Source organism: Gossypium arboreum, chromosome 4 (genome assembly GCF_025698485.1).
Source record: "Gossypium arboreum isolate Shixiya-1 chromosome 4, ASM2569848v2, whole genome shotgun sequence".
In the NCBI taxonomy this organism is placed as follows: Eukaryota; Viridiplantae; Streptophyta; class Magnoliopsida; order Malvales; family Malvaceae; genus Gossypium; species Gossypium arboreum.
Window position 1 is genome coordinate 24162857 of NC_069073.1, and position 12003 is coordinate 24174859.

Below are 12003 nucleotides of genomic sequence, written 5' to 3' on the forward strand. Positions count from 1 at the left end.
TTTATTTTGGAAAATAGAAAATTATGTATTGGGTTGGACTAAATTATGAAGTGTTGGGTTAAAAGGCCAAAAAACACATATAATTGGGCTTAATAAAATGAGAGGCTTGAATCTACATCATAATACATATGAGGGGAAACACACCTTATTAGCCCCTCTGCCTCTTCTAGTTGGACTGAAAGTTGTTTTTTTATTTGAAATAAACTTCCACAATTCAACAAGGGTTCTATCTTCTCTCCCTATAAATAGATGGAATCGATAAATTTATTTACACAACTTCAAGATATTATTACTCTGTCAAAAAATAGAGAGAATTTATTCTTTACTATTATATATATATTCGAAATAACAATTTTGTCAGTTTCTATTTTGAAGAAAGAATTTTCCTTTTCATCCAAAAGTAAAAAAGAACTTTTTCTAGTTCTATGTTTTGATTCAATTGGTTCGAGCCCACACTTGAAGCAAATCGTGGTATGAGAGTAGTGAAGAAGATCGATTGGTTAAAAGCTAGAAAACATTAAGGATCCCTTTATCTGAAAAAACATGTATGATTTCGGTTAAAGGTTTATTGCTATAAATATCACAAACTGAATCGGTTTTCAAATTTTAAATTTTCCGCTGTGCAAGAAAATCATTTTCAATCTAGATTTTTTCCAACAAAACAAACACACAAGTGAACTTAATCTATCACACACCTCATGATAATTTTTCTCACCCTTACACCTTGAAGACTGATACTCTCACCACTAAACTCACCCTTGTGAGTTCAGCAAATAAAATTACAACACAAAAGGTTTTATTATCAATATGCACTCAAAGAAAAGTTCCTCACTTGAACAGATTTAGTGCTCTTAATTCCAGTTACAAAAAGCTATACAAGTCTCTTCCTTAAATAGATTATGTTCGAGACTTGCTAACATAGAAGATTTATAATAACCCCATTACAATAATAATACAATAAAGAATTTACAATATAATAACAATAAAACAAATGTGGGCTCTTGGCAACTAATCACATAGAGTTCCAATCCAATCCAAATGTCCATGTTGTAAGGGATTAACTTGAATGACTTAATTCGATCTAATTTTCAATATGAGTTTATCAAGTAATATGATATTCATTGACAGACTAGATGTTGTCTATATGTTCATCATATCTTATTCAAACTGTTCAATAAATTATCAATACTTAATATGAAAATTATCACTCAACAGCTCTAATACTAGAGAAGCATGCACTTCCTTAACACTTAAAAGCGAACTTCATATTTTCTAATAAATATTTGTAAACTTTTGAATTATTTTGAGAGACATTAATCTCAAACACTCACATGATTTTTTTAATTAAAATTTATATATCATACATAATACATTTAAAATATTTTTATTAAATAAATAATCAATAGAAATAGTAGGAGGAAAATATATTTTTTGACAAAATTCGAGATAGATCGGATAAGAAAATTTACTTGGAAGTAAATATTTTACGATTATTATATTTTAAAAACATAAAATGTTTTTACACGCGGACACTGAGGCGCGTAGGAAACGAGAACTTCACCAGCACTGCACTTCCTTAATTTTAAGACACTGACACAAAGTTCGTAAGAAAAAGGGTAAAAACCAAACTGGCAAAAGACAGTAAATACTCAAGTAATGAGGGGCATTCTCGTCACATAATTCTATAATACAATGAAAATCCCTTCTTACATAATTTCTCGCTGTCCCCCTCTGTGCCGTGTCTTGCGGGTTTCACTTCACAGCTAGCAAAGGTAAAAAAGATAAAAAGAAAGAAAGAAAAAAAAGGGACTCTCTTTGTTTCTCTTTTGGATCCCAAATCTGGAGTTCTTAGCTTCTAAAATACTTTTAAATCTGCATCTTTAATGCTAAACATTGAAATTGTATTTTGCTTAGTTGGTAAAGTCTGCATCTATTTCATTGGTTCTTTGTTAAATGCCGTACTATTTATTTGATTTTTATTGATGGATGATTTTGAATTTTTGGGTATTGTTTTAAAGGTGATTATATTTTTGGGTTTTCTTTTCTTTTCTTTCTTTTTTTTTTTTTTGGGGGGGGGGGGGGGGTGTTCTTATTGGGATAAAATTTGGTTGTTGTTTGTGTCATGTGAAGTTGACTTCAAGAGTTTTAGGATTTCTGGGCTTTGCTTGTGTGCTGAGAGAATGGTGGGAAAGGAAATGGGGAATTTTCCAGTGTTTGCTTGGTTTTCATGTGCTGATTCTTGGTTTTCTTTTCTTTGGGTTATTGTGGCTGTTGGTAGAAATTGAATCTCCTTCATTGATGCTTAAGATTTGCTTATCAATTGGTGACTTAATTGTCTCCAATTTTCTCCTATGTCTTGTTTTGTAATTGACAAATCTTTTCAAATTCTGTTATCCTCTCTTATTAGGATCTGCAAGATGGAAAGCATGAATAGCTTTTGGCAGTTAGGAGATGATCTCCGGGGACAATCTAAAGCCTCAGAGGATCACAAATGGTTGATGGTTGCCTCCAAACTGGCTGAACAGACGAGGATAAAGGGTGAGCGAATGAACAATCTCGATCTTTCAAAGGGTCCAGCTGAAGTAAGGACAAGGGATAAATTTGGGTTCCATGAAGACAACAAATTCGAGAACCTTAACTTCAATATGTTGAACTTGGACTCCAAGATCGGAGATAGTGTAAGCAAAAGTACCTTCCGAAATGGTATTTACAACACCGATGCTGTTTACCAGAAAAATAACAGCCACAACATTGGGAACCTGTCTGCCAACAAATATAGCGGCAACAACCATAGCAACAAAGATATTAATAATAACAGCAACACCAACTCCAACAACAACGAGAACAGCAATGCAAACAATGCTGTCGATAAAAGGTTCAAGACTTTGCCTGCCACCGAGACACTCCCTAGAAATGAGGTGCTTGGTGGATACATCTTTGTTTGCAATAATGACACAATGCAAGAAGATCTTAAGCGTCAGCTATTTGGTAATTGTTGTTCTTTTTGAAGACTCCCATTCTCATAGATGTAATTGTCACGTAATTAGTTTATATTATGAACCTTAGTAGTTGAGAATTTTTACTTGCTGCTGTTATCTCATTTGCTAGGTTTACCGCCAAGATACAGGGACTCTGTTCGGGCAATCACACCTGGCCTGCCATTGTTTCTCTATAACTACACCACTCATCAATTGCATGGTATTTTTGAGGTAAGTTCACCTGAGTCTAATGGTTGATCAGGCAGTGTCAGTTAGCGTCTCTTGTATTGTTGATGTTTTCTTCCATATTTACAGGCAGCAAGTTTTGGGGGTTCTAACATTGATCCAACTGCTTGGGAAGACAAAAAGTGTAAAGGCGAGTCGAGGTTTCCTGCTCAGGTAAAGATAAGAGTTTATGGTTTGTTAGAACTGTACATATTGTTCCTAGTCATAGAAGACACCATTAACTCTTAATTCTTCTGTTTTTTTTACCCCCATATAAATAGGTGAGAATCCGTATAAGGAAGGTATGCAAGGCATTGGAAGAGGATGCTTTTAGGCCAGTCTTGCACCACTATGACGGTCCCAAGTTCCGTCTCGAGCTCTCAGTTCCTGAGGTATCGCAATTGTTCTATTTTATGCAAGTTCTTTTTCTTTTTTTTCGCTAATCAAATTCTTGTAGCCGTGGCTCACGAGTTCCATATCATACTTTTGCAGACTTTGGATCTAATGGACCTTTGTGAACAAGCAGGCTCCCCATAAACAAAATGCTAGCCGAGTGCAAATGTAGTAGCAGTAGGGTTTGTGATGCACGTTTCCGGAGATTTTTCCATAGAGCGCAAGCTGTGGTGGGTGTTAAATCCAGTTGGGGAAAAAGTAGGAAATGGCATTAGCCACATATGAATAAATGCGTTCATGTCATGTGAAAGATGCATTGTAAAACTTTTGCATTAATATGCTATGAATTAAAATCCTATCAAAGATATATTTGCAAGATGTCAAAAGAAAATGGCAACTACGTGTAATGTTCAAGTCCTCAACAACTGAAGGCTTTGATGTCTATTTTTGTGCTTATAATATGAACTTTCTCCTGTCTTATTCTTCAATCTCATTTTCAAAGTGAAGTTCTAAGTGCATGCAAATATGCAAATTCCAAATAAGGTTTGTTCAATCTCTCATTCCAATCACCTAAGAGAACAAGCTAAAATAATTGAACCATGACTTCATTTGACTTGCCATTTGTGTAGCAATAGCTTAAAAAGAGGATACTCATCATGGAAAGAAGTATAGCTTCAATCAGAGGATTTACAAGGTCAAATATGTTGATCTAATGCACAGTTTTCCTCCCTTAAACCCAGCAATAGAAACGTTTGTAGGCAACCGAAACCATCTGTAATTTGTTGATCCTATCACAGCAAGAATGGTTAAATGAAATTACATCCTCACGGCTGCAAACCCTATTCATTCCATTGGTGTAATCATTCAACAAGATGCTAAAGACGAACCCTATTGAGGCTTCATTGAAGTCCATATAGCGACAGTTGAAAGCTCTCTAACTTTCCCCCCTCTTTGCTAATCAATGCATGGTGATGGTCAAAGAGCAGCGGACGTGAGAAAAGAACGAATTCTTTGCAATAGCTCAGCCTTTACGGAGTCTGGGACAGAAGCTGCATAAACAATGATTTAACTGTGGTGATAAGGAAATAAAATGCAAATAGTATAAGAGACAAAAATCATGAGCTTAAAAATGGGTAAATCGGACATAATCCAATTTATTATCAACCACCAGCTAGGACTGTGGAACATCATAGCATGAGGAAGCATATACCAAGAACAAAATCGAGGATCTTTCTTTGGTATGAACTAATTCTCTCTACTCTAATTGATCCATTGCTTCAACTTATGGAATGCTGATAAGGGCAAGCATAACAATAGAGGGAAAAAAAAATACTAATTCTTACCTCTGCCTTTTGGGGTGATCAAATGAACAAGGTCATCCACAGTGACATTATTTCTTCCTTTCTTCTTAACATATGCTCTGTCATTCATCAAAATGAAAGAGATTTCTATAAAGTATCATAAAGATTTCACATAAAGATGATGCATAAAAGGAAATTGAATACGTTGCAATCAACTTAAATGCCAAGCAAAACAAATCTATTCTTGGATAAAGAACTAATTTCTCTATCTCACGGCACTTCATCCCCCTGGTTTTCTTTCCATGAAAATAAATAGCCCACAAAAGCTATACAGCTTTACATAACTATAAAGAAACTTATTGCGGCATTGATTAGTCATTATCTAAAACACCACAACACATCGCTAGACACAATTTGACGCATCACCATCCTAAACATCTTTTAGCCATTTGACGCATCACCATCCTAAACATCTTTTAGCCATTTGACGCATCACCATCCTAAACATCTTTTAGCCATTGTCGTAACAGAAAACATAAAAGTAAGAAAAACTCAGCATATCACTTATATTTGGGACCGGGCACTGGCATCACAATCTGGCTCTAAGATTATCCACTTCCACATCAATACAAAGTAGGAAGCAACAAGTGAAGTCTTAAGAACCCCATGACAAATTTTTTCCCCATTGATCAACTACTTAATTTGATCCACTTTTTCTAAAAAAGAAACTATTTATAAAGTATTAAACAAGCCATGACTTAATTCTAATTTCCTTATCTATGAAGAACTTGAAAATTCTCTTAATTTTCGGATACTATGAATTTTAATCCTTAGATTAATTATAACTAAGCCAACACAAAAAATGATAGGTTAAACGATTAGAAAGAAGATCAATTGCAGACAAATACACAAATTAATATATGAAGTAAGGCAGTTCAAAGTTTAAACAATAACTGGATACAAAGGAGACAGTAAAAATAGTGGGGAAAAGAAAAAAAACCTGCAAAGAGCTTTCATCTCATCCTTCCATCCACATTCTATAAGTCTTTCTCTTAACATTTCCATTAATCTCTCTTTTTCCCCGCTTTCAATTAACTACCAAATTCAATTAAATCATAGTAAATAAATAAGAACCTCCCCACCCCAAAAAAAAAAAAAAAAAAAAAGAAAATATGAAATAATAAAAAGAAGGAAAAGAACCTTGATATTAATAATTTCTTGAAGGATGGGTTCATTCCTTGATCTTCTGCACCATCAGGGGTTGGAGGCCGATTTACTGAATGTTTCCTGTTGAGGATTTTTAAAAAAAAAATTAAAGATTCGATTTTGATTATGATTTAGTTAAATTGAAGAAAAAAAAAAACAAGAAATTTACTTACATGATGTTAAATTAAATCTCTCAAAATAGAAATGAAAATTTGTGAGGAAATTGGAGAAATTTTTATACTTCGAAACAGCTAGAAACCAAAGAAAAAAAGAAGGGATTTTAAATTTTTTTCCTCGGCCCTACACCGTCACCTAGAAACGACAACGTAGGGGATATTTCAGACGAAGGAAGTATTTTACCAGATTTGCCCCTAGATTTAGTTGCATTTTACAAGGCCATCTCTTGAAGCCTTTTTCAAGGATGGACACAGGCCCTTCACATAAAGAATTCCATAGCTGTTAGCTTGTTAGGCCTTAGATTTAGATACTGCCTTTAGTATAAGAATTTCGTTGAACTCTTTTGATATTAGAGAAAGATAAATGTAGGACCCTAACCCTCAAATCTTACTAATATGGAACACCTATGAGGCTATGACAACAAAGTGTCCAATTGCCCATCCATTGGGTAGCTGTTTTTATGTCTCTCTTTGTTTTTTTTCATTGAATTGCAGATGGATTCAGCTGCATATGTCCAACTTGAACAGGTGCTAGATATTTGTGGAACCTAAGAGCCATTTCCAAACACTCGATGGGACTGAGTTCATGTTCGCGTGGGGCACTAGGAACAGATAAATAACTTGGCTAGCATCCTCAAGTATGTGGCTAACTTTCCTGATTGTGCAAAGAACAGTATTACGTAGTCCCGGTAATGCTGTTTTAGTGGTTTCTTATGTAATCTATGGAAGAAAATTGAGTGGTTGAAAACTTTGCATCTTGGTCGCTTTCATATTCTGTGTTAAGATCATGTGACCGTCACTGTTCTCTAGTATTGCTAATTTAATGCTGTTTTTGAGGCTCATATTGTGCCATCCTACAATAATGGCATCTGCTGAAAAAAAAAAAAAAACTCTCTCAAGCAGCTCTAGGGTAGAGGTGATCATGGGCCGGACCGGGTCGGGCTTGGGCCGGGCCCATATAAATTTTTAGGCCCATCTACTAGGCTCGGGCCCGGGCCCGGCCCGAAATATGGGCCTAAAATTTTGCCCAAGCCCGGCCCGACCCATATTAAATTTTTTTTATTTCATTAAATAAAAAAGTTTAAAAATATAATAAATCAAATATATTTAAAAACATAAAAACAAATATTAAAACAAATAAAAATAATACTAAAATAATTCTTAAAACAATACACAAATTAAAAATATAATAAAAAATAGTTATATTAAAAATTTAAAAAATTAAAAATAAAATAAAATATATATATTAATATATAATTGAATTGGGCGGGCAGGCCCAGCCAAAAACCCTACTCGAGGCAGGCACTGCTTTCTAAGCAGGCCTCGTTTTTTTGCCTAAGCCCATTTTTCGGGCCTATATTTTTACCCAAACCCTCCCATTTTTCAAGCGGGCCTTCGAGCCGGGCTGGGCCGCTTAGCCCATGATCAGCTCTACTCTAGGGTCATTGGTATGATAATGGGATTTCCTTGTCTTAGCCAAGTAGTCAAGTAGCTAAATTGCTGACTGTTGTATAGAAAGCTGTATCTGTGGCCAGGTCTCTCCCTCCCACTATTATTGTCCCCCACTCGGATGACATCTATGCTATCTACCTATGTTGCCTCAACCTTTTATTGTTCTCGAAGCATTAAAATTCGACTATGGTACCTAACTTATATCCAAACATGAGTATAACGATTGGAATCTACCCAATTAAGCAACAAACTAATAAAAATAGTGGAAGAAATTGAAAAATTAAATACGCAAATTTAACGTGAAAAAATCTCTCCAAAGAGAATAAAAAACTACGGATAAAGATAATTTTAATATAATGGCAAAAGAACGAATAGTACAAAAGATGGAGATAAAAATTAAATCTCAAAACCCGAAAAAAAAAAACCCTCAAAACGTAATCACAAAATTCTCTAAAAGTGTTATGAGTTATAATCTTTTAATGGGTGTGTTTTCTAATGTTGTAAAAGAGCTTATTTATAAGCTAAATTTATATGTCAAATAAATTATGCTAATAAATGCTTAATATATTGTACTAATAAATATTAAATCTTGTAAAAAGAAAATATATTTTGTTTAACTTAACTTGCAAGCAATATTAACTTGCAAGCAATCTCTTATATTAGTTAATAGAAATTTGGGTCACACAACTCTAACAATAGATAAATGATGTTTCCAAATATACAAAAAAAAAAAAAAAAACTTATTGATGCTGCCAATTGCAATATTTAGCATCAATTCACATTGCAACTGAACAAGTTATAATTTGTTTATTTTGTTTGCATAATTGACTGAATTAAAGCGTTTCTTTTTGTGCATCTTTTTAAGGAATCTCATGTAGCAAATTTCATGATTAATACTGAGGAAGAAATTCAGTCAACCACGTACAATTCAAAGTAATCTAATGTGATTGGCTAACTTTATTTATAAAGGTATGCAATCAAAAAAGTTCAATTGTAAGGGATCTTTACTTTATCTCATTCCATAATGAAAATTTTGATTGAGACGAAATCACATTGGTTAATTCTAATTACACTAGTTTGGTTTACAAGTCTACAAAATGCTTATATAAAAGAGACTTTTTACGTTTTGTGTGTGAAAATTAAAGAACTTACTTTATTTTTTACTCTAAACATTTGCAAGTGTTTTTATGTTGTAAAGAAATTGTTCTATCAATTTGGACTAAGCTTTCACAAGGGAAAGTACTAGTGAGAGAGTTAAATCTTTTATAATTGTACAGGAGTGAGGTTATAATTAGTATGAGTGAGGTAGAGCTTAAATCATTTATTGTACTATTGATATTATAGTGGATACTCTAGCAAAGCTGACACACGTAAAATTGGATCCGAATTGCATAATCAATTTACTATGGTCCCTATTTACATTCTCAGTCTTTAATTGTTCAATTAGTTACAACTTAAATAACAACTAAATCCACAACTCAACACTTTCAATTGATATTAGAGCTAGATACCAACGAATTTGGTTATGATATTGCTTTTGATTTTCTAAAACATGGAAGGAAACACGATCTCCAAGACACCCATGCTCATTGGCTCATATTACACCTATTGAAAAATATATATAAGGGCATTTATCAAGTCAATAGGCAAGAGAGTGTAGAGAGTTGTTCTTACAGGTTAGGAACCACTACTTGATATTGTTAATGGTGTCAGTGCTCTTAAACCAAATAATACTTGGACCACTAAGGATCTTAAAATGTAATTTTTAATAGTATATATTCTAGGAATATGTATATATTTTAAATTTATTTAGGTAGATAAATCTTATTTAGGTAGATAAGTTTTATTCATATTCTAGGAATATTTTTATTTTATCTTTTAGTAGTTTATTAGAGTAAGGGAACTATTTTCTTTTATGTTTTAGTAGTTTATTAGAATAAGAGAACTATCTTCCCAATTAGGATTATGACCATTTTCTCTATTTAAGTTCAGTTCTTTAGTTAATAATAGAGAACAGTTTTATTAAAAGCTCTCTTGAAAACTTTCATGGCATCTGAGCTAAGTTAAATCTCTAGTAACATCATGGTTAAAATAGCCTTCACTGGAGATAAGAGGTCCAGCAATCAAATAGAGGAAGAAAGTTCTACCGTTGAAACAACTACTGAGAGTACAATAACTCAAGGGACAGAAGCCTCTCACCTTTCTTTTCAACTGACATCTCACAAGTTGAATGGCAAGAATTATCTGGAATGGTCATAGTCCGTAAAATTAGCAATTGATGGGCGCGGCAAGCTAGGTCATTTAAATGGAGAAGTCGAGCAACCACAGGTGGGTTATCCAAAGATGAGCAAGTGGAGGTCAGAAAATTCTATGATAATTGTGTGGCTTATTAATTCCATGGAAGCATCCGTAGGTAAACCTTTTCTTTTTCTCCCAACGGGTAAAGATGTTTGGGAAGCTGTGAAAGACACCTATTCAGATTTAAAAAATGCTTCACAGATTTTTGAGTTAAAAATAAAAATTTGGAAAGCTAGGCAAGGGAAAAAAGAAGTTACTCTTTATTGTAACGAGATGATGTCTCTTTGGCAAGAATTGGATCAGTGTTATAATGATGAATGGGAGTGTCCTAGAGATGGTGTAAAAGCTATGAAAAAAGAAGAGAATGAAAGAGCTTATTTGTTTCTAGCTGGTATAAATAAAGAATTTGATGAAGTGAGATCTCGGATCCTAGGAAAAAAATGCTTCCAAAACTTAGCGAGATTTATTCTGAAGTTAAAAAAGAGGAGACAAGGAGAAAAGTAATGTTAAAGCTAGGGTTTGAAGCCAATGATGATAATTCTGCTCTTGTAACTATTAAAAATAATGATGATAGTGGAAAAAAGAAAAAACCTTGGTGTGATCACTGTAAAAAATATTGGCACACTCGAGAAACGTGTTGGAAGCTCCATGGAAAACCGACAAATGGAAGGAAAAAGAGTGGCAATGGTTGTGGTTCACAATTAGGAGATAGCAGAGCTTTTCAAACAACTAATGGAAATTATGAGGGCTAAATTTTTCTGGAAGGGTCTCCATTCACTAAGGAACAATTAGAGCATCTACACAAGTTTTTTCAATCACCACAATTTCGAATAAATTCTTCTATTCCTAACTCATCCAATAATCCTTCTTCCTCTTTTGCCCAATCAGGTACTGATTTTTCTATTTTTTTCAGTGTCAAGCCTTGTAAAACAAACAAATGGATCGTTGATTCTGGAGCTAGTGATCACATGGCTAGTAGTCATTTTCTTTTTTCAACTTACACACCTTGTGCAGGAAACAAAAAGATCAAAGTAGCGGTCTTTCTCAGCAATAGCCGAGAAAGGCACTGTTAAAATTTCATCTTCCTTGGTTTTACAAGATGTTTTACATGTGCCAAATCTAGCTTGTAATCTCATATTGGTCAGTAAATTATCCCAGTCCTTAAATTGTCATGTTATATTTGACTCCTCTATGTGTAAGTTTCAGGACATGGTCTCGGGGACGATGATTGGCAATGCTAAAGAATTTGGTGGAATTTACTTTCTTGAAGACTACCATCTAAGTCAACTAACAACTACTTTATGTTTAAATTCTGGTTCTGATTTTGATAAGGTTATGATTTGGTATTATAGGCTTGGACATTTTACTATTTAAGATATTTGTTACCTAATCTATTTAAAAATAAAAGTCCTTATTCATATCATTGTGAATTTTGTGAATTGGCTAAACATCACCGATCATTCTTTCCATCTCAAAAATATAAGGCCTCCAAACCTTTTTCGTTAATTCATAGTGATGTTTAGGGACCTTCAAGAGTCTCCACTTTTTCGGGAAAACGTTGGTTTGTCACATTTATTGATGATCATATTCGTATTTGTTGGGTGTTTTTATAAAAAGATTAAATCTGAAGTTAAAAATGTGTTTCAGTCCTTTTATACTATAGTGAAAACACAATTTGGTGTGAAAATAGAAGTATTTCGGACTGATAATGGTAGGGAATTTTTTAGCGACCAATTAAGTGTTTTCTTAACCAAACATGGAATAGTCCACCAAAGTTCTTGTACAAATACACAATAACAAAATGGGATTGCAGAAAGAAAAAATCGACATCTTTTGGAAGTAACTAGAGCCTTGATGTTCACTAGTCAGGTACCACGTTATCTTTGTTAACAACTACATATCTTATTAATAGAATGCCCAGAAAAACTCTAAATAATAGAACTCCTTTTTGTCTCTTTAAAGATAACTTTCCTA

The 12003-nt window shown here is 33.7% G+C and overlaps 1 protein-coding gene and 1 pseudogene across 2 annotated transcripts; one reads left to right on the plus strand and one right to left on the minus strand.

Annotated features, from left to right (window-relative positions):
- Nucleotides 1–1628: 1628 nt before the first annotated feature.
- LOC108465361 (B2 protein-like) lies at nucleotides 1629–4084 on the plus strand. 2 transcript variants are annotated; one of them, XM_017765695.2, is made up of 6 exons: nucleotides 1629–1772; nucleotides 2408–2988; nucleotides 3109–3209; nucleotides 3294–3377; nucleotides 3485–3595; nucleotides 3696–3987. In XM_017765695.2, exons 2-6 carry the CDS (start codon nucleotides 2418–2420, stop codon nucleotides 3738–3740), a joined length of 912 nt encoding a protein of 303 aa, XP_017621184.1. In that variant the 5' UTR covers nucleotides 1629–1772; nucleotides 2408–2417; the 3' UTR covers nucleotides 3741–3987. The 2 variants fall into 2 exon arrangements, with proteins under 2 accessions (XP_017621184.1, XP_017621185.1); XM_017765696.2 differs by lacking the exon at nucleotides 1629–1772 and adding an exon at nucleotides 1779–1917 and having other exon boundaries at nucleotides 3696–4084.
- LOC108465362 (transcription and mRNA export factor ENY2-like) lies at nucleotides 3695–11165 on the minus strand (annotated as a pseudogene).
- Nucleotides 11166–12003: the final 838 nt, after the last annotated feature.